Source organism: Megalobrama amblycephala, linkage group LG19, assembly GCF_018812025.1.
Source record: "Megalobrama amblycephala isolate DHTTF-2021 linkage group LG19, ASM1881202v1, whole genome shotgun sequence".
NCBI classification, from domain to species: Eukaryota; Metazoa; Chordata; class Actinopteri; order Cypriniformes; family Xenocyprididae; genus Megalobrama; species Megalobrama amblycephala.
In genome coordinates, this window is record NC_063062.1 from 12833386 (window position 1) to 12855538 (window position 22153).

The 22153-nt window shown below is 37.3% G+C and overlaps 3 protein-coding genes across 4 annotated transcripts; 2 read left to right on the forward strand and 1 right to left on the reverse strand.

Moving 5' to 3' along the window:
* Positions 1-71: 71 nt before the first annotated feature.
* LOC125253990 (protein FAM180A) lies at positions 72-2294 on the reverse strand. Its single transcript, XM_048168294.1, has 4 exons — positions 2166-2294; positions 1841-2009; positions 1356-1435; positions 72-506 (listed from the first exon to the last, which is right to left on the reverse strand). Exons 2-4 carry the CDS (start codon positions 1905-1907, stop codon positions 180-182), a joined length of 474 nt encoding a protein of 157 aa, XP_048024251.1. The 5' UTR covers positions 1908-2009; positions 2166-2294; the 3' UTR covers positions 72-179.
* Positions 2188-7917, forward strand: kbtbd4 (kelch repeat and BTB (POZ) domain containing 4). Of its 2 annotated transcripts, XM_048168285.1 has the most exons (5): positions 2188-2309; positions 2807-3302; positions 3400-3541; positions 3627-3733; positions 6149-7917. In XM_048168285.1, exons 2-5 carry the CDS (start codon positions 2841-2843, stop codon positions 7007-7009), a joined length of 1572 nt encoding a protein of 523 aa, XP_048024242.1. In that variant the 5' UTR covers positions 2188-2309; positions 2807-2840; the 3' UTR covers positions 7010-7917. The 2 variants fall into 2 exon arrangements, with proteins under 2 accessions (XP_048024242.1, XP_048024240.1); XM_048168283.1 differs by having other exon boundaries at positions 2258-3302.
* Positions 7918-9571: 1654 nt separating this feature from the next.
* rapsn (receptor-associated protein of the synapse, 43kD) lies at positions 9572-22048 on the forward strand. Its single transcript, XM_048168970.1, has 8 exons — positions 9572-10937; positions 11794-12132; positions 13867-14025; positions 16697-16795; positions 19515-19637; positions 19763-19816; positions 19928-20127; positions 20200-22048. The coding sequence occupies exons 1-8, from the start codon at positions 10713-10715 to the stop codon at positions 20270-20272; spliced, it is 1272 nt and encodes a 423-aa protein (XP_048024927.1). The 5' UTR covers positions 9572-10712; the 3' UTR covers positions 20273-22048.
* The last annotated feature ends 105 nt before the right edge of the window (positions 22049-22153 follow it).

The window sequence follows — 22153 nt, forward strand, 5'->3', positions numbered from 1 at the left end:
TATATGATTGTATTTGCAGAACCAAAAAATAAGCTTAGGTTGAAGGTGAAGAAAATCAAAGCAATTCAAACTGACAACAAAGACATCTGAATTTATTACAAACTGTACTTTGATGAGTCATATAAGCCAGATACAAATGATCAGGATGTTACATTAATAACTGGTATGTTTATTGTTAGTTAAGACTTGCGTAGCTGAACGAAAGTAACATTTGCAAGACGACCAAGAATATCAGTCCAGGCCTGCTGTTCTGACTCCAGCCTCTGGTTTCGGGCCTGGTAGGCTGAGTAGATAGTCCCGAGGATGAGGGTCTCAAAACGGGTTTGAGTGAAAGAGTTGTCTTGCTCTTCCAGCGTAGCCAGTAACTTCTCCATTGCAGACACAGTCTTTGGAATACTGTCGTTTATAAGAGATAAGAAAGCTCGACCTTGTCGCATGGACGCTATTTCTTGATCCCGCATGACAACGTTACTGTCGACATCAATCTCCAGTCCTCTCCATAAGAACTAGGATTTAAAAAAAGAAAAATGGGAATGTAAAAAATACATTTTGTGAGCTCATCTGTATGGAAAATTGCAATGCAAGAAAAATTATATCTCAATGCTTCTGTTTGTTCACCATGTTCATTTAAACGAGAAACTTGAAATATAGTTTTACCTTCCAACTCAGAAGTTTTTTCTTTTTTTTAACAAAATAACGCAAAAGTTTTGCAAGCAAATGCAATGTTTCTTGGAAAAACACAAAATTATTGCAATCCATAGATTTGTTTCTTCAGTATTTGTCTATACCTGTAGTTCAATCAAAAATGTAGATAATAATTATAGTATTTATTTTTATAATTCTGCTTCTGTAAACTAATAAACACTTTAAAACTTTTTAACAAATGGTCATCATCATGTCAGAATGTATTTAAGAAGAGGTTTATCATTCCAGTGACATAAATGATGTTTTAAAGGGATAGTTTACCCAAAAATGAAAATTCTGTCATCATTTACTCTCCCTCAAGTTGATCCAAACCTGTATGAATTTCTTTCTTCTGCTGAACACAAAAGAAGATATTTTGTAGAATGTCGGTAACCAAACATTTGATGAACCCCATTGACTTCCATAGTATTTTTTTTTTCCATACTGTATTAGTCAACTGTTTGGTTACCCATATCCTTAAAAATATCTTCTTTTGTGTTCAGCAGAAGAAAGAAATTCATACAGGTTTGGAACAACTTGAGGGTGAGTAAATGATGACAGAATTTTCATTTTCGGGTGAACTATCCCTTTAACAACAATTGAATTCGATTAATCTAAGGTGGAATTGTGACTTTGAGTGCTTTATGTAATGTATGGTTATATTTTCTTACCTCAAACATCAAGTTAGCATCACTTTCAGATCTGATAAAACCCTGGGTTGCCAGTCCTCCGTGCAGAACCGCTGAAACATCTGCATGACACAGACTCACGAGATTACTGAACTGTGCGACAAACAAGCCTAAGCTGTTCAAGAATTGTTATGCTATGTGAGCAATGCTATGTGAGCAATGCCATGGCAAAGTGAGTATAATTAACATAAAACAAAAGATTTCAGCATTAAACAGTGCTCGTGGAATTTAAAGTAGGAAAATGTTCGATTCTGGCGTCATGATTGGCACGAATCACGCCCAGCATTCCACAGAACTGCCAGTGCCACATTCCAACAGCACTGGAACAGCTATAATAAAAATCAAATAGCCTACTACTACTATGATCATAAGGAAAACCAAAAGCATATATGACTAAAATCAAAATTAAACTGTATAGCAACAAGATTTACTGCACATGTCGACTCGTCAAGATCAAAAGTCTTTACCTGAGGGCTCCCTGAAGCCAGTGAGACACAGCACAACACATGCCACTTTGATCTGAGTCAACAACATTGCCACAAAAAATATAATTGCTCTTGATTCACGAAGCTTTCAGTCGTCATCCGTTTAGCGCCACAAAAAAACAGAATTCCTAAGTGCGTCGCATTTTTCCACCTGCGGAAAAAGACAATTTGAGCCAAACTGGGAGAGCAATAAATTTTACTACAAGACATAGTGACTTATATAATTTCATTTTTATTGCAAATACTAAATAGATGATGTTATATAGGCTAATTAATCTTAATGAAAAGAAAAGTTACTTCAGCATACTTTTTAAATAAATACTTTTATGCAGTGCGATGACAGTCCTCCAACACACGGTGGCAGCAGAGAGGCACGTAAACGCGCGGTGACGTCAATACGAAGAAATGTGCTGTTTACTTCCTAGGGCTGACTTTTACAAGCAGTCTTCTGGTATGGCAAAGATTTAACACATGCTAACATTTATAAATAATATTATCTGAATACGCATGTGCTGTCTACTGCTGCGTTTGATTAGGATGGTAAAAGTTAAATAGGCCCTTATCTAGATGGCTTATGTTAGCATTAGCTACATAGCTGGCCAGTTTACCATAGATGGACATAATTTGGGTAGCAAATTGCTCAGTCAAATTTGACGCTTATTTGAATACCAAGCCGCTCAGTTTCATGTTTTGAACTGGTGGAACCGTATACATGCAAAATCACCCATGAACGTCTTCTTAATCTGCATGAAATATTGTTTGTGTAGATAGCAAGCAGCAGATTCCTTCATAAAGAATGCTACATATGGCTTTACATCAATCTGTCAGTTGTTTTAGAGCCTAGATAGAGTTATATCCCAAGGCAAACCCCAGCCTGCCAGTCAACAATTAAAGCTACATGAATGCAACCATCTGAGAGACAGCTGACACAGTAAGTCATTCATCTAGTGTTCAGGTGAAGCTGCTTTAGATTTAAGGTGCCATGGAGTCCGGTGAGGACGGGGGTTACAGTGTTGGAGGTCCATCAGGGGATGAAAACTACTTCCAGGGCTACACCTTCACCGATCGCTCCCATTCCAGCCGTGTTGTGAAGAGCATCATGGACTTGTGTCTGGAGGATGGTCTGTTTGCAGACGTCATCGTCACTGTGGACAGCAAACAGTTCCAGCTTCACCGTCTGGTGCTCTCGGCACAAAGCAGCTTCTTCAGATCCATGTTCACCTCTAACCTTAGAGAAGCTTATGATCGTAATATTGAGCTGAAGGACGTCAGTGCACCCGTCTTCCAGTCGCTGGTGGACTACATCTACCACGGAACGATAAAACTAAAGGTTGAAGACCTGCAGGACACCTATGAAATGGCTGATATGTATCAGCTCACTGCCCTCTTTGAGGAGTGCTCTCGCTTCCTATCTCGAACTGTGGATGTTAAGAATTGCCTGCAGGTGAAACCTTCGGTTTTTATTAATAATGCATACACAAAAACGCTTTGATTAAGGTCGGCTGAATCAGTAGGAAACTTTTGACCACTCTTTCTTTCAGATTATGTGGTTGGCGGACAGACACAGTGACCAGGAGTTGTATACGGCTGCCAAGCACTGTGCAAAGATTCACCTGGTTCAGCTGCACCAGACAGATGAGTTCCTGAACATGCCTTTGTGTCTTCTCATAGACATCATTAAAGGTGAATGAAATTGGTTTCACTGTATATGAGAGTCTGAGATTAGAAAGAGTCAGAGATAATGTTAACTTCTGTGTGTAATTTGCAGATGGTGTGCCAAGCTCACAAAATCCAACTGCTGCTATTGGATCTTGGATAAATCACAACAAAGTCGAGCGAGAGGAGTATTCTGATATGCTTCTAGACAGCCTTAAGGTTAGTGATGATTAGGAGTTGGGGAAATAATAGGCATTACACAGTATTTTATGCAATATTTTACCTCACAGTGCTGTATTGATATTCTATATCAGGGGTGGTGAACACAGTCCTGCAGAGTTTAGCTCCAACCCTGATGATAACTCACCTGGTTGTAGCTTCCTACTAACACTTAAGACTTTGATTAGCTTGGTGTGTTTGATTAGGGTTGAAGCAAGACTCTGCAGGACTGTGGCTCTCTAGGACCGGAGTTCGCCACCCCTGTTCTATATTCTTCAGATGAAAATATATCCAGGGCTCAACTGTAAGTTACATTTATTTGTAATTTTTTGCTGGCTCAGTCAGGTCAGTAGTTAAGATTGCCACCTGCCTTCCAAAAATGTGCACTGACCCTAACACAAACAAATATAAATTCAATTGAAATTAATTTAAATTGATTATTTTATATATTTACATGTCATTTTAAATGTATATTATTTGCATGTTTAACATATATTTTAATATTTAAAAAAAAAAGTGTTTAAGTTCAAGTTTTTCTATAAAGCACATTTAAAAACAACAAATGTACAAAAGTCCTGTACAATCAAGAAGAAATACAGTATAAAACCAGAATTAAAGGTTTAGTTCACCCAAAAATGAAAATTTTAGACCTTCGTTCATCTTCGGAACACAAATTAAGATATTTTTGTTGAAATCTGATGGCTCCGTGAGGCCTGCATAGGTAGCAATGGACACTTCCTCTCTCAAGATCCATTAATGTACTAAAAACATATGTAAATCGGTTCATGTGAGTACAGTGGTTCAATATTAATATTATAAAGCGATGAGAATATTTTTGGTGCGCCAAAAAAACAAAAAAACGACTTATATAGTGATGGCCGATTTCAAAACACTGCTTCATGAAGCTTCGGAGCACAAATGAATCAGCGTGTCAAACCGCCAAACTGCTGAAATCACGTGACTTTGGCGCTCCGAACAGACACAAAATATTCATAATGCTCCGAATCTTCCTGAAGCAGTGTTTTGAAATCGGCCATCACTATATAAGTCGTTTTTTTGTTTTTTTAGCGCATCAAAAATATAAAACAAAATATACTCATCGCTTTATAATATTAATATTGAACCACTGTACTCACATGAACTGATTTAAATATGTTTTTAGTACATTAATGGATCTTGAGAGAGGAAATGTAATTGCTGTCTATGCTGTCTGTTTTCAACAAAAATATCTTAATTTGTGTTCTGAAGATTAAGGGTGAGTAATTAATGACATTATTTTCATTTTTGGGTGAACTAACCCTTTACATAAAATGTTTAATAAAAAAAAAAAAAAAAAAAAATCCAATCACCCTTGGTTTTCAAGCAGAAACGAGAAGATGAGATTACTGATGGAACAACAATCATTTGACCTGATAGGAAGGTAAAGTTGTGTATCGTCAGCATAACACTGTACACTGTACTTCTGAAAGATAGAGGCTTGAGGAAGCATATACAGAGGAAAAAAGGAGGGGACCCAAAATAGAGCCTTGTGGGATGCCACATGTAATCAGTGTAGAATATGAGGAGTGATTATAAATACTGATAGAAAAAGTTATTAAAGTCATTAAGATATGAGGAAAACCAACTTAATGCAATGCCCTTGATTTTTATTATGTATTTTCTAAGTTTTTTTTTTTTTTTTCAATTTATAATTTTTCTTTGCAAAGAGAATTTGCAATTATAGCTGGAAATGATACAGTTAATATAATTATAAAGGAAACTTTAAAGGAAAAGCACTTTTGACTTTTAATTGTCATTTTAATACAAAGTTCTGTCATGAACTCTAGATGGCACAGGCTAATAGGTCCTTTAACTCAACTGCTCGTAATCACATCATTATCTATAGGACACAGATGATTGGTTCCTGCTGTATTAGTAGCCAATGAGCTTGCATGCTCAGTCTTCAAAAACATGAGTTAGCATTTGCTTTAGCAGTGCAGCACGCTTTCAGAAACCCTCCACCTTCCCCAGCTCCACCTGTATAGATCAGCTACGGGTAATTAATGTACTCTATTGTGCAGCAGCATGCTTGCTCTCAGTAGTGTGTTGTGTATTGGCAGTAGCAAGTCCTGTACTTGCTCTGCAGCAGCAGCAGTGCAGCAGATCTATTTTGCCAAGACCAAACATATCAACATTGTCATTCCCATTACCATGCCAAACACTCAGAGAGCTGTCATGACAGAAATACATTTTCCTACTTATGCTACTATCAGAAGTCATTCTTGCAATGTCCAGAAAACCTCATCTATGTTAACCATCTAGATAGTTTTTCCTATCTAACCAGTTTAAAATGTTGACAAGCAGAATTCACAACCAACTGTTGTTTATTAGTACTGTATTGCCCGCATGCTCATTTTTGGCTTTGTTGTGATTTAGGAGATTGGTGAAAAAGTGCACATATACCTAATTGGGAAAGAAGACACACGCACACACTCACTGGCGGTGTCTCTTCATTGCGATGAGGACGACGCCATCAGTGTGAGCGGCCAGAACAGCCTGTGTCACCAGATCACGGCTGCCTGCAAGCATGGGGCTGATCTATATGTTGTAGGGGGCTCCATACCACGTCGCATGTGGAAATGCAACATGCACACTATGGACTGGGAGCGCTGCGCCCCTCTGCCCCGGGACCGCCTCCACCACACGTTAGTTTCTGTGTCCACAGAGGATGCCATATACTCGTTGGGAGGCAAGACCCTTCAGGACACTCTCTCCAACGCTGTCATTTGCTATACAGTACAGGACAACATATGGAAAGAGACCACTCAACTAGACACAGCCGTGTCGGGTGCAGCCGGAGTCAATTTGGGAGGCACCATTTACCTTTTGGGTGGGGAGGAAAATGACATGGACTTCTTTACCAAACCTTCTCGCCTTATCCAGTGCTTCGACACGGCCACACAGAGGTGTCAAACCAAGCCCTACATGCTGCCTTTTGCCGGATGCATGCATGCAACCGCTCATAAGGACCTTATATTTGTGGTGGCAGAGGGCGACTCTCTGGTGTGCTATAACCCACTGCTGGACAGCTTCACCCGGTTGCGCTTCCCTGAAGTGTGGAGCTGCGTGCCATCTCTATGGAAAGTGGCCAGCTGCAATGGCTGCATTTACGTTTTTAGGGATAAATGCAAGAAAGGTGATGCAAACACTTTGAAATTGAACCCTGCCACGTCGGTGGTCTCGGTAATCAAGGGAATCAAAATCCTTCTTACAAACTGGCAGTTTGTTTTGGCCTGAGATGTTTTAGGTAATGCATAGGACCATGATAAAAATGTACTATGGTGATTTAATAGACAACAGTCATGTAAAAGTTGTTACTGTGATACAGTGGTACATGCTTTATAATGTCATGTGAAGTGTTACACAGTAGGACGCCGTAAAGTGTTAATGAAGGCCAAATGTAACGTGATGTTTGTCAGTACTTGCAGTTGACCATGGTAGTTTGTCAAGATTTAGCGAAACCTTCCAACATGCTCAGTTCATTCATTTGGATTTCAAAAGAAATTTGTTTGAATTTCTTTTTAAACCATTAACATTCCAAAACACATTTCTTTAATCTAACGCCACAAGGACTAAATTGTACACACCATTTACTGTATTAGTCGAATACGTATGTATACAGCTGTGAAATGGATATCATAACTACCCTTAAATGAGTGATAGTGTGCAATATACTGTATGGTGTCTTTCAAATGTCTGCCAAGGTATGCTGAACACAAGGAAATGTTCTCAGATTAACACTGCAAAACATCCTCAAGAATGTTGATAAAAGTATTTTAGTACCACTGTCATGGGGCATTTAAATAATGTTCATAATGAAAGTTTGTCACTTGTATAATTTCTCCATTGTCATCTCAGATCCCCTGTTCTCAGTGGTTTATGACTGTATAGGAACTTTAAATTGGTTCAGGTTCCACCTTAACTGTTTACATTTTACTACATTCTCTTCATGTAGTATATGAAGATGCAGTCCATTTTACATCTGCCAGAGGCATAGGTTAGCATATTCTTGTTGACCTTTTGGGGTTGGTTCAGAATATTGTTACTTAAAATGACTTATTTGACTTTTGAAGTCATAGTTAATCTGTGTTGTTCAACTCTGTACTTTTGGTCAACCTTTATCTTGAATTAAAAGGCAAAAATAAGTTACTTGTTTCATATTTTCCCCCTTTGCCTAACAGTTATGATATCACCTTCACCTTTGTGATCTTCCAAACCTGTATGACTATTTCTTCTGCAGAACAGAAAAGAAGATATTATGAAGAATGTCAGCAAAAGTCAGATTTTGTATATCCAAATGGGTTTTTGAAAGTCTGGAAAGCAAAAAAAACATGAAATCTACAGATGCATCTCAGTCTGTACTCTCTGTATTCTATGGAAAGTGGCCGGCTGCAATGCCAGCATTTATGTCCAAAGATTTTCGGCTGTGACTACGGCACGGAACATCACAATATATACCAGTCTCCTCCATTCCTGAGTTTTTCTTGTGCGACAGAGCAATTCTGCACTACGATTGGACAGGGTGCTTATTTAGAGAGGGAGATGATGCAGATCCATTTTTCTTGCATCAGTTTTGAAAGCCTCGTCATGTGGGTACACCTACATCCTTACCAAAGCAACATAGGATGCAGATAGGTTGGTTATGTCTGGAGTCTGGACACACCAATCTTATTTGATCACTTGCAATTACTAGTGCAGACAGTCTGCCTGAAAAGATCTGATTTGAGGAAAAAATCCAATTTGCCTGCAGTCTGAACATAGCCTTAGTCATTTTTGGCCATATAGTGAAAATCAATGGGGTCCAATGCGGTTTTGAAATGTTCTTCAAAATATCTTATTTTGTGTTTCACAGAAGAAAGTAAGTCACCAGGTGTGACAGAATTTTCGTTTTTGGGTTAACTATCTCTTTAATAAGTCTCTGGTGTCCCCAGAATGTGTCTGTGAAGTTTCAACTCAAAATACCCCACAGATAATTTATTATAGCTTGTCAAATTTGCCCCTATTTGGGTGTGAGCAAAAACACGCCATTTTGTGTGTGTCCCTTTAAATGCAAATGAGCTTCTGCTCCCGGCCCCCTTTCCAGAAGAGGGCGGAGCTTTAACAGCTCGCACTTCGGTTGCTCAACAACAACAATTGCTGGAGAATCTCGCGCAGCAAAAATGACGATTGTCAGTAATGGTGTTCAGCATTACATTGTTCAAACTGGAGTCGGACACTGATGAAGAGACTCAGGAAGAAGTTACAACTTTTAAAATGCATCTGGACATTTCTGAATGGCTAGTGGATAAATTTATGTAGTCGCTGTGGAGTTGATTCAACTCATCGACTAGCACGTGCCGTTATGTTAATCTTTTGTGCAAATCCAGCATTGAATTGACCTTTGTTTGTGAAGCAGTCCGACGTGGTAACAACACTCTACTACAACAACTCTTCCTCTTCACTAAAGCAGCCCAACATGGCCTCACCCCCTCTGTAATGTGTTCTCGCGGGCAGGGTTTAAGTAAATTTTGGGGTTTGTGATGTCACCAACCCTGGAAGAAGCTCATTGTAGTCCCTACCAGCCGTTTGTTTTAGTCCTTAAAAAGCGATTTCTGTAAAAGAAAATATCTCCCTTTGCATTGAACTTTGAGCATTGTAACTTTGCAGATGTTGTTTATGCTCTAACAACAACATTACACACATTAACACCAAAAACTATTGGTTTCGCCATTTTAAAACAGACTTGTATCATTTAAAATAAATACTTGTGTTGCTGTGCTTTCAAACTTATATTTACATATTGACTATTATAAATTCTACACATTACGTTCCCCAAAACATGCTAAGACAGCGCGTTAGCATTTCAGGAATTGTGCTATAACAAAGACGTGACTTACAACCACCAGACGGTTATCTTTGGAAAGATAAACCATCTTGTGAATGGCAAGGTAGTAAATACTCCCAATTTGTCTCCACGAAGCTGGGTGTAAAGGGGGTAGGCAGGGCCGAAGAAAGCCAGGTTCAGTTGAGAACCCGACAATTCGATCCCATTGATGTTTTTCAAGAAGCAGCGGTACTGTAACTCAAGACAAATACCATGTCAGACTTTGTGAACTATTCTAAGCATCAGTTGCTGACACCAAGGCTGGGGGGCTGGGAGGTGGCACACCAAGCGGCTTAACAAGGCCCACCCACAGGAACTGCCACTCTCTATGAGGAGCATTTGACTCGCTCTGCTTCACCGTTGTGAAATATCTGGCTGTTTTTAGACTTGTTCACATGATGTCCAAACCTCTGCCGTGAATGTTTCCGTAAGTTGTTTTTTTTCTTAAGGGTCATTCATAGTTGTGGCGCTTGAGCCTCTTAAGGGTGCGTGGATGTGGAGGTGAACAGCACTACTCTTGATATGAAGATCGGCGGATAAGCGTCTTTTGTGACCTTGGCTCTTTTCAGAGGCTGAAGCTGGATTCCACCAGGGACACATGGTCCAGAGTGACAAGGCCATCTGTTGTAGCGCCAGCACTGCAGTGGGAGGGAGGAGAAAGATGAAGGGGTGGTTTGTAGGGGGTGAGGGTACAGAGAATTCCTCCTCCTCGGGTGTGGAGGGACTAGATATTCTGGGAGATCATTGCCAGCACCTTGGATTGAGACTTATTTCTTTAGCGTCACATTTTTTCCTTCAACTTTCTTTCCAAAGGGACTGAGGTTGGGTCTTTAACGTCAAAAGAGATCATGATTTTGTCATTCATATGAAGTGCTTTCAAAGTGATGAGCAATGGGGATCTGTACTCTGAAGACCTTGCAAGCTGTGGATCCAGTTTCTTCAACATCTCTTTGCACCCAAAGCTGAGAGTTGTGGATCAGCGAAGCAAGTGGGTGCAGATCTCTGGGGTGGATTTGACGGGTGAAAGACAAAAAATTGCACGCTTGCACTTCCCCAGACGGCCGAAGAGCCAAACGGATGGTTATTTTTATGAGGGACTTTGTAGCAGAAATGGGTCAGGACCAAACCAAACAACAGATTGAGAAGGGACTGAAGCTCTACCAGTCGAATGACACAGAAAAGGCTTTATATGTCTGGATGAAAGTGTTAAGGAAGACATCTGACCCTGGGGGGAAGTTTCGAGTTTTAGGGTGTCTGATCACAGCACATTCAGAAATGGGGAAATACAAAGAGATGCTACAGGTAAGAGCTACTTTTACAACAGTCCTCCTGCTCTCGTACCTTGATATTCAGTTTGCCAAAAAAGTTGATTCATATGTATATTCCATCTACTGTCATGTGGAGTAAACTGTTGAAAGGATCATTTAAATTACGGCATTGTTCACTGTATGACTTTATTTCTTCTGTGGAACACAAAATATTCACCATATTTTTTTCCATATAATGAAAGTCAAATTGGGTCGAAAACAAAATTGGACCCCATTGACTTTCATTGTATGGATAAAAAAAGCACTTTTTTGTGTTCCACAGAAGAAATACAGACAGGTTTGGAATAACTTAAAACATTGATATCTGGTAAATAATTGATAAATACACACACTTAGACGTGATTTGCATTAATTTGCTTGCAACCTGATTTCTGACATACTGATATATATACCAATGCGAATAATGCGGAACATGCATATAATATATAACATCCATAGTTACATGGAAGGTAAGGAGAGCCACATGCAATATGATCCTCAGCACTGAGCATCTTGTTGACATAAACCTCCTTGCAGAGGGACCTGCTTTCCCAAGTTCAGCAAAGACTTCATTTGCACTATGATGTGTTTAAACAACTGTAGCTCTCACATAATAACATTAAAGTATGCTTGATATGTACTATTGATGTGTTGTGGTATGAAGACCATTTTAACAGGAGTATTGTCTTGTCTAGAACCATATCCGGTTGCAACAGGATTCGTGTCACCCTATGGGGAACACCTGAACGGGCTTTTAACTATCTGTCATTTTTAGACTCCTATAAAATAATTTTAGTAATGAACAATTTTCTATTGTTTTCTGTCCCCACGTACATGCAACCACCGATCAGTACTCCCTAGCTCAGATAAACACAGCCAGAGAGATGGAGGACCCTGACTACCTGACGGAGGGCTACCTGAACCTGGCACGCAGCAATGAGAAGCTTTGTGAATTCCAGAAGACAGTCTCATATTGTGAGACCTGCTTAAACATGCAGGGCACCACAGTTAGCCTACAGCTCAATGGGCAAGTGTGTTTGAGCATGGGCAACGCCTACCTGGGCCTTAGCGTTTTCCAAAAGGCCTTGGTGAGCTACGAGAAGGCCCTGCGATACGCTCACAACAATGATGATAAGATGCTGGAGTGCAGGGTCTGCTGCAGTTTGGGCAACTTCTACATCCAGCTTAAGGTATCACTGCTAAATCCTACCCTTTTTATCATTGTATTTTGCTTGTGACACATCTACTTATTTTCATTATTACTATTATTTACACATTTTAGTATAATAGTAAAGTCAATGGCTGTTAGGACATTATGGAGTCACCAAAAAAATATACATATATATATATATATATACACAGTCATTTTTGATATTTTTACTAGTGGGTGCAGGACACTATAGTTAATTTATGTAAGTGAGGATAGCAAAATAAAGTAAACTGTGACATATTATACCCAAAAAATTCTTCATACAGTGGACTACCAGTAAAATTGATCAAAATTTGGAACCAAAAATTATTCAGACACTTTGACCTGACCATGTTTTGCTTAAGTGTTATCTGACATAATTAAGATTATTATTTTTTTGGACAGTTTAACTCTGAGATCTTGTCATATTTTATTACCATTTTTTAAACAATAGTGAATGAACTGCATTAATGAATGAAATGTTCAATGTATATATATATGCGAACCGTGAACCATGTTGAAGGAGTTCACAAGACTGCTGGACATGTGTTTCCTTCACTATACACTTATCAATTAAAACTAAATCTATTTAAATAAATAATGTATAGAAAATCATTAATATCATCCACAATCTAGCCTTTAGATCAGGTTTTGGAGATCATGGGAGGCACAAATTCATTCAAGTGTGTCTAAATGTTTGACTGGTAGTGTATACTACTGTCCAAAAGTTTGTGTTTTGTCCAAAAGTTTCTTATGCACAACAAGGCTGCAATTATTTGATCAAAAAATACAGTAGAACAGTAATATTGTGAAATATTACAATTTAACAATAAATTACTGTGATGGTAAAGCTGAATTTTCAGCATCATTACTCCAGTGTTCAGTGTCACATGATCCTCCAGAAATCGTTCTAATATGCTGATTTGGAGCACAAGAAACTCTTCCTTTATTACCAATGTTGAAAATGTTGATATGGAAACTGCAATATATTTTTTCCTAGATGATTTCATGAATATAGTTCAACAGAACAGCATTTATTCAAAATAGAAATCTTTTATAACAATGTAAATGTCTTTAACACATTCTTGCTGTATTAATTTCTTTAAAAAAAAAAAAAACCTTTTGAACAGTAGTGTATGTCTACCAGCATCACTGTATAATGTATGTTCTATTTCACTGACAGAGTAGTAAGCATGACTAACAAACTGCCTACATGTTATGTACAATGTATCCAATTGCAAGTCAGACAAAGTAGGTTTGGCTAGATATAGGCATTTGTACTCACCTTGACACCAGAGATTTAAAGAGAGCAAATCCCTTGGATTCCCAGGAAGGCCTGCTGTAATATGTATGTGATGAAGAGGCATGCAGAGAATGTAAGCGCTACTAGGAGCAATAATAAGACAGCTCCTTTTAGCTGTGGCAGAGTTCAATCTCCCTGCCACAGGGGAAATGATCAGCTTTGAGTGCTTGCTTGCTTTGAGCATTCTCACTTACACACTCTTTGATAATCATATTTATTTAAATTTATTCATGTATTCATGACTTGAAATATCTCATTTTTTGTTTATCAGTTTGCAGAAGTTTTCTTTACTAGTATTTGGTTGCTGTTTTAAATCAACATTCTTTTAAATGTTATAAGTTTATATAATTGATATAAGTTCCTAATAATTACGTACGGCTTGTTTTATGCTTCCAATAAGTGTCCTTATCTGCATATTTTGTGCTGTTGCAGGATTATGAGAAAGCACTCTTCTTTCCTTGCAAAGCAGCTGAACTGGTGAACGACTATGGTAAAGGGTGGAGTCTAAAGTACCGCGCCATGAGCCAGTACCATATGTCAGTGGCCTACAGGAAGCTGATGCGCTTACCGGATGCAATGGAATGCTGTGAGGTACAAATATTTCTTATGATTTTATGTTACATCAACCATTTTTAAATTAATAATGTACGTACAGGCTTTTTATCACATACAGTGTAAAAAATAATTGTAATTTTGGTAACACTTTATTTTAGGGTCTTTTATCTAGTTGCTTATTAGCATGCATATTACTAGAATATTGGATATTTATTAGTACTTATTAAGCACATATTAATGCCTTATTCTGCATGACTTTATTCTATATTCGTAATCTTACCCAATACCTAAACTTAACAACTATCTTACTAACTATTAATAATCAGTAAATTAGGAGTTTATTGAGGGAAAAGTCGTAGTTAATAGTTTGTGTTACCTATACTAAAGTGTTACCGTAATTGTAACTGTAAAAGACTGTACAAACATGAGAGTATAAACCTGTTAATTGGTTAACACTAAATGTCCATACTATATAGGGGTAAAAATAATATATTTTGTGTCATTTTACAGTAAAATACTGTTAAATGTACCATTTTTGGAAGTAAAAAGAACAAATCATCTTATAATTTACAGTAAAAAAAGCATATATTGACATTACCAGAATTCCCTGTGTGAAACTTCACATTTGAGGGTTTTTAATTTTAATTATTTACTTCTTCTTTTATGTACATTAGGGTTTTATGTTACATCTTATGTTGTTTAACCCTCTTGTGTGCTTCATGTGGCGGTCAAAATTTACAGATTTTTTATTTTTATTTTAATGAAATGAATGTAACATATTTTAGTTTGATAATGTTAAATAAATTATATTTACAGTGTAGTTATAATCCATTTCTTCACTTTTTGAGCATAGACTTTACAAAATGTTATATTTATTGTTATGAAAAATGCACAAAAATACTATTTTCACTTTTTATGAACTACATATTTTCCAAAACCACGTTTTACTCTAAATCTGTGAGAAAATCAAAGCCATAAATCTAAACAAGGTTTTAAATTTGAGCTTGATATCTCAAAAAATGAGCTTTCAGTAAGATTTTGTTTGGGCGCAGTATGAAATTAGTTTCTTATGTATTTCCAATGCGATCATTTTGACCGCGAGGAGTATGAGTGTACTTATTTTTTTATTTAACCTTTTCAAATCATGTCCATCATTTGTGTGTTTGTGTTCACATAGTGTTCACAAAGCAAGTGGCAAAACCTTTAGCAAGTTTCGTAGCATCCTGATGAAGTAAAAAATTCGAAGAAAAAAAAAAAAACATAACATTTTCTGTCAAAAATTTATGAAGAGTACCAGAGGGTTAATGAACGTTTATTCCATTAGGTGTTGCGTGTTACCATGATGGAGTTTTGCATTTGTATGCATAACACTGCTTGCACCTTCTATATATTAGTATTTACCTCAGCTTGTGTTACCCCCAGTGTTATGATGAAAGTCAGTTTAAGTAAAAAGTACAAAACAGCTTTTAGTAGCAGCATGACCTTGCTAATTCAGCAGAAAAAGGTGTTGGATTTACCGATTTAATTAATTAATTAATCAATTTTGTAAATTACAGTTTTAAATTGTGAAACGTACAGGTTGTTCTGTAAATATCTTTACATTTTACTGTATTTTTTACAGAATTATTTAGGCAACCTCAGCTGCCAGTTATATTCTGTAAAAATGGCATTTTTATTGGACACTTTGCTATACATTTAGCATGTGCATTTATGTTGTATTGCATCATAAACTTACAAATATGGCAGCTTGTGTCAATGGTCACCTGGCCAAATTTAAGGCAACATCTTAATCCCCCAGGATGCCGCATGTTGATCATATTTATCAGTCCCCTTGGCGTAACCCTGGCCTCTGAATTTCTGCTGCTCGGCCCATGGCACAACTGACAGGTGCAGCTATTTGTAGGACTATTTGTGCCAGCCCCCTTTACTATGGCTGATAAAAATACGCCAGTCGAGAGTCCATCCTGCTGAGGTGCCGTCTGAGTGGAGTGTTAATGAAGAGCAGAGCTTACACTTAGCCCCTCGCTAATGACAAGGAGAGAAATATCACAGCCAGTCATTGCTTTGGACTGTGAGCGTCACAATGTGCTGTCTGCAGCAGTGATTTACTGACGTCTAACAGTGGGGATTAATGCAGGCTCTCTTCCAGCTGTCACGCAACTTTTCGATTGTGTATGGGGTCTGTTGGTACATACACTACTGGTCAAAAGTTTGGAATAATTATGATTTTTGAAATAAGTCTCTTATGTTTTGCATTTATTTGATCAAAATACAGTAAAAATAATTTCAATTGTGTAACTATAACTATACGCACGTTTTATAAACAAGGCCCAACGTGATTACATAATTTCTAGGTAATATTTGAAGCCAAAGAACATCTGATGGTGGGACATTTGAGCCACCTGGGGGAATGTCTGAGGGAGGATATATTGTCTGTCGTAAATGGAAGTGACAGCAAGATTAACTTTATGCTTACTTAAACTGTATACTGTACTGTATGTGCAATATGTGCAACGTGGAGCTGTTCTTATTATGGGTTACAAAAATATGTAAAGCAATATACTTGAAAGGAGTAAAAACAAGCATGCAAAAGCAAATGATGTTGTAAAGAAAAATATAAACCTACATGCTACAGTATTTGTGAAACTGTGGAGAACAATATGCATAAATGATTCCTTAATATTGTAAAAAATGTTATGTCTCTCAGGAATCAATGAAGATCGCACTGCAGCATGGAGATCGACCTCTTCAGGCATTGTGTCTGCTTAACTTTGCTGATATTCATCGCTGTCAGAAAGATGTTGATGTAAGTTTAATGCAAACCCTTTCTTTTCAGTTTTCTTTTTCATTTTTTTTTTTATCCTTAATATCACATTGGATATCATTGTTAGGGATCCTGGTGAAAATGACTAGTGCATTTAGCACATAATGTTCAAACAATTTTTTTCACTGTCCCACTTACACATTATTGGAGAATTGTGCTTTACGGTTATGACTAAAATCATAATTGTCATTTATTTCCTTTTATATTATAATCATGATTAGTTAATGTTGATTAATGGAATTTACATTAAATGGCTAGTTCACCCAAAAATGAAATTTCTGTCATAATTACCCTCATGTCATACCAAACCCGTAAGACCTTTGTTTATCTTCAGAACACAAATTAAGATATTTCTGATGAAATGCGAGAGCTGTCTGACTTCTCCATAGACTGCAATTTAATTGCCACTTTCAAGGCCCAGAAAGGTGGAAAAGACATTGTTAAAATAGTCAATGTGACTACAGTGGTTCAACCTTAATTTTATGCACAAAAACAAAACAAAAATAACTTTATTCAACAAATTCATCTCTTCCCTGTCAGTTTCCTATGCTGTTTATTAGTGATCGACCGATATCGATTTTTTATAACCGATACCGATACAGATTATTTGCATGTTTATGTATCCGATAACCGATATGCAGAACCGATATTTATTTACTGTTATACTTCTGTTTTTGACAATTATTACAACACAAATAAGCTGAACAAACCATTTTATTTATAACAATCCCTCATTCCTTGCATACAAAAAAAAAAAACTTTACTGAATAATATTAGCTGGAATATATAACATTGTCAGGAAAGTAACAAACAAAACAGCATACATCATTGCATTTTCCAACTAGTGTTATTAATTATTATGTTTTGTCGGTCTAGATCATGAAATGCTTTCTGACAAAGTGCTGTAACTTATCTATGCATTTACACAAAACTATAAATTGGGCTACTCAACCGCGATCGCGTGTGGAGATACTAAATAATTTCCACAGAGCTGCATTTATTTAGATTTGTATTAACTAAATAATGGTTATGTAGTAAATCAAATGATTATATAATCTAATAAAGTTAAACAGCACTTGTCAGTTGGCATTTTATGATCTAAATTTAATCTAACGTTAAATCATGAAATGCCAACTGACAAAGTGCTGTTTGACTATAACTTAATCAACCGCGATCGCGCATGGAGATAATAAATAATTAATTTCCACAAAGCGGTAGGCTAATATTTATATGTGTATTAGCGAAATAATTATGTAGTAAATGATAATATAATCTAGGGTGTTTAAACAAGATAATCTTGTCAAAAGTTTCATTCAGTGGCCGTGCTTAAGCCTCCTGATCATCCGTCAGTTGCTAAACAATATGAACGAACTTTTTCTTCTAGACTAATGGTGAGCAAATACAACAGATAGAGAATTAAATTCAGCGCTTTTATTTTCAACATGCACTCATTCATGTCTGTTTTATTTAATTCATGTAAAGTTACGTCTTTATTGGGGCAGGACATGACGAATTACACTACGTGACTCAATGAGTTCGTCTCAATTGTTTAGAAAGCTGCATAAATTAACTATATCATGAATTTATGACTCAGATCTCATTTGTGCATGTCTGTTATTTTAAATAAAGTTGATTAATTAAAGCAAACTAAGTAGAACATATACTTTACCTGTGCACTGAGTTGTTGTTGACTGATCTCCTTAGACGGAGGAAGTCTCAAAACGGCCACAAGATGGCGCCGTAAATCGGCGAATCCGATATTACAAAACCGATACCCGATTATGGAAAAATGCTTAAATATCGGGAAAAATATCGGTAAACCGATACATCGGTCGATCACTACTGTTTATGTTGTATAGACAATGCAGCACTTCCGGTTTCTACGTCAGAACGCCGACTCATTATTGGCTGACTCCTGCATCAACATCACACGCATGCGTCGTGCTGCTCACGTGTACAGCGTCGGCCAATACTAAACTGCCGTTCTGACACAGAACCTGGAAGTGCTGAACCAGTGACGTAGCGCAAATCCCCCTCGTGCGCCAAAAGTCCTCTTAATATTGCCAATATTTGATGCTTTTGACAATATCTCTGGCTACTCTCTGTATGTGATCATCGTCTGTTGACGCAACCCGGGTTATCACGGGGGCCCCCCAACACGTGGGGCCCCCGCTGTGCGTGCCCTGTGTGCCCGTCTGCTACGCCACTGTGCTGAACGTAAACAGCATAAGGAGAATGACACAGAAGAGAAGAAAATGTTGTGTTTTGTTTTGGCACACAAAAAGTATTCTCGTCGCTACATAAAACTAAGGTTGAACCACTGCAGTCACGTTGACTATTTTAGCGATGTCTTTAGGAGTCAGAGAGCTCTCGGATTTCATCAAAAATATCTTAATTTGTGTTCCGAAGATGAACGAAGGTCTTACGGATATGGAACAGCAAATGAAAGAACTTTCATTTTTGGGTGAACTAACCCTTTAATATACAACATTCTTGCAACTAGCTACAATGTTCAACGCTGCAAAAGAAAAGAAAAAAACATGGTAAATATGCATTCTGTAACCAACACTTTTTGCAATTACTTAATTACGGCAGCCATAATCGCAAATGTTTTTCTATTATTCCTGGATTCCTATTGCAGAACACTCAACCAAGCATGTTGTAAATGTTGCTTTTCTTCATGCGCTCACCTTCAATACAGAAAGCATTCCCTCGCTACGAGTCCTCCATGTGCATAATGTCAGAGATTGGCAACCGCCTTGGACAAGCATCCATCTACGTCGGGGTGGGAAAGTGCTGGATTCTGCAGAAGGAATACGACAAGGTCAAGAAATTGATTTGATTGTGTAGTTTTCATGATAGATGTCCATTTGTGATCGACACATCCGAAAAATCTCAAATGGCCAATTTGTTAATGATTATTTCTTTATAATTGTATGGCTTTCACAGGCTCTGGACTCAATGCAAAGAGCACATGATCTGGCCGAGGCGATTGGAAACAAGGTGATGATGAATCTATTTTAGAAAAAGAGACAAGCATCTCATTTTCAACGCTGCTTCAGAAGCAGTGGAGTTTTAATGACATACCATCATCTCTCTATTCTTCTGTTCCAGCTGTGTATCCTGAAGGTGCACAGCCTGTGTGAAGGCATCTACCGCTGTAAGGAGCAGCAGGATGAGTTGAGGGAGCAGGTGGTGAAGTTCCTGCAGTGTGTGGAAGAGCTGGAGCTCTACTGTGGCATGTGTGGGGAGTCTATCGGAGAGAGGAACCAGCAGCTGCAGGCCTTGCCCTGCTCTCACATTTTCCACCTCAAGTATGTATTGGTTATTACTCTCTGTAGCCACCAGCTCATAGCTACACAACTCACTATGTTCTCTTCACACAGGTGTCTGCAGACAAATGGCACAAAGGGCTGCCCAAAATGTCATCGTTCATCAATGAAGCTGGGTTTTGTATGAAATTGCACACCTGCTTTGGACAAAACGGCTGAATCCCATCACAGTGACTCGACTGGGAGCAGAAGTTCCGGGGCCTTCTTCCAGGAAGCTTTCTAACTGGACAAAAGGAGGTTTTCCAGTGTTTCCATCCTGTCTTTATGGCAACTGGGAATAATGTGGAACTGACAGGACATGGATTAATAGTTCAACACAGAGACAGAAGATATTTCTTTGAACTGACCTTATAATGCTGCATTGGTTAAGAAACATTAAAAACTGCCTTTGATTGGACCATGCAGCGTTGCTGTCCTCTCAGTGAGGATATTCATCAAAGAGGTGAGAGCTTTACAGTACATATCACGTGGTTTCATAGTGGACATTATTGTTATATTATCACAGCTGAACAGAACAAAACATGTATTTATAACTTTCTAAGCAAGATTGTGTAAATGATTCATGAATGCTATGATCAGTGTAATTTGAAAAAGATAAAGGTGTTAGACATGCTGTTCTGTTTGAGTTTGTTTGAGGTTTGTTTTGAGCTTGTAGTAAACTCAAATGTCTCTAACTGCCTCCTGAAACTAATATTCTGAAGTAACAGGGGCGTGTGTTCAACTTATTAACTTGACCAATTATGCATTTTGTTAACTATTTATATGACAATTATTTATGTCTTTTAATAAGAAACCTATACAGTACACACATCATTACTTCATTGTTTCTGATAATAGTTGAATGAATTTCTTTTACTTTGAATCAGCAAAATGTGAAAAGTAGTCTTTATTCAGTTCTTTATTTCTTTATTCAATGCATTTATAGGATGTGCGGTTAGAAGTATAGTTTTCTAATATCGCCTTATATTTCGTCTCCATTATTTTCTACAACCTTCAGAGATTTACAAAAGAAAATGTGCTCTGTATTGAATCAACAAATGGTTTATACCTTTGTCCAACCATGTATAGCACTAAAGTATTTGAGTATGTTTAATCAGAAATGGCCCAAAATTAGTTTTTATCCTTATTTCTTTGTGGGCACTTTAATTGAATTTTTCAACCAAAAATAAATAAGCAAATTGTTGTATATATTATCATTTTAAAATATGATTATGCTTACACATCACAATCGGTATACATACGATAGGTTTTCATTTAAACAATCTCTTTGATGATCTGACAAATATTCATATTCATTTATTAATGATTAACTAACAATTGTCTAATCTTTCATTAATTCTCTAAACTGCTAAATTGATTTCTCATCTTTAAGGATTTCAGGTCATGTGCATATTTCTTTTGACTCTTATTTTTATAAGTGGATCTTTTTTCTTTGCCACTTTAATTATTCCACAACTAAAAATAACTAGACATATATTTTATAAAATATAACAAATTTTGCTTATGCTCGCCCCAAGTATAAGAGTTTGCAACGTTTAATGTTGGTTGTGATCAGACATATTATTGCAAATACACTAAACGTGACATGGAGATTTATAATTGTTGAATTGATTAATATATGGGAGCAATATGTAAAAATGCTGCTTATTTATTTCTCTTTTACCTTACTTTCATTTTTATAGTAACTTTTTCTTTCTATCCTAAGCTAATCTCTCTGCATGCTGTGTAAAGCTGTTTCACTTCCTGGTTACATACAGGTCATAACTACCTCTCCACGTTTTCCCCTCACAATACTCGCATGTTTATGCAGCAGAATCTTCTGAAAATGAGACTGGACATATTGTTTAATTAAGAGAAGTCCTGTATATATACATATTCAATAAAAGACATTTTTTGCAGCTTCTTTTCTGATGAATTATGTCTTTTTAATCAGACCACAGCATGACTCATGAACAAAAGACCTAAGCTATATTTAGCCAAGGACATACGTGTCTTCAGAGTAACACAG

Bases quoted from the DNA above. Each gene is read 5' to 3' on its own strand.
- LOC125253990 (XM_048168294.1), bottom strand. From the start codon at position 1,907: ATGTTGTTGACTCAGATCAAAGTGGCATGTGTTGTGCTGTGTCTCACT. The intron at 1,436-1,840 runs GTAAAGACTTTT...TGTGTCATGCAG, and splicing joins TGGCTTCAGGGAGCCCTCAG to ATGTTTCAGCGGTTCTGCAC. The intron at 507-1,355 runs GTAAGAAAATAT...TTTAAATCCTAG, and splicing joins ATGCTAACTTGATGTTTGAG to TTCTTATGGAGAGGACTGGA.
- kbtbd4 (XM_048168285.1), top strand. From the start codon at position 2,841: ATGGAGTCCGGTGAGGACGGGGGTTACAGTGTTGGAGGTCCATCAGGG. The intron at 3,303-3,399 runs GTGAAACCTTCG...TCTTTCTTTCAG, and splicing joins ATGTTAAGAATTGCCTGCAG to ATTATGTGGTTGGCGGACAG. The intron at 3,734-6,148 runs GTTAGTGATGAT...GTTGTGATTTAG, and splicing joins TGCTTCTAGACAGCCTTAAG to GAGATTGGTGAAAAAGTGCA.
- rapsn (XM_048168970.1), top strand. From the start codon at position 10,713: ATGGTTATTTTTATGAGGGACTTTGTAGCAGAAATGGGTCAGGACCAA. The intron at 12,133-13,866 runs GTATCACTGCTA...GTGCTGTTGCAG, and splicing joins ACTTCTACATCCAGCTTAAG to GATTATGAGAAAGCACTCTT. The intron at 14,026-16,696 runs GTACAAATATTT...TATGTCTCTCAG, and splicing joins ATGCAATGGAATGCTGTGAG to GAATCAATGAAGATCGCACT.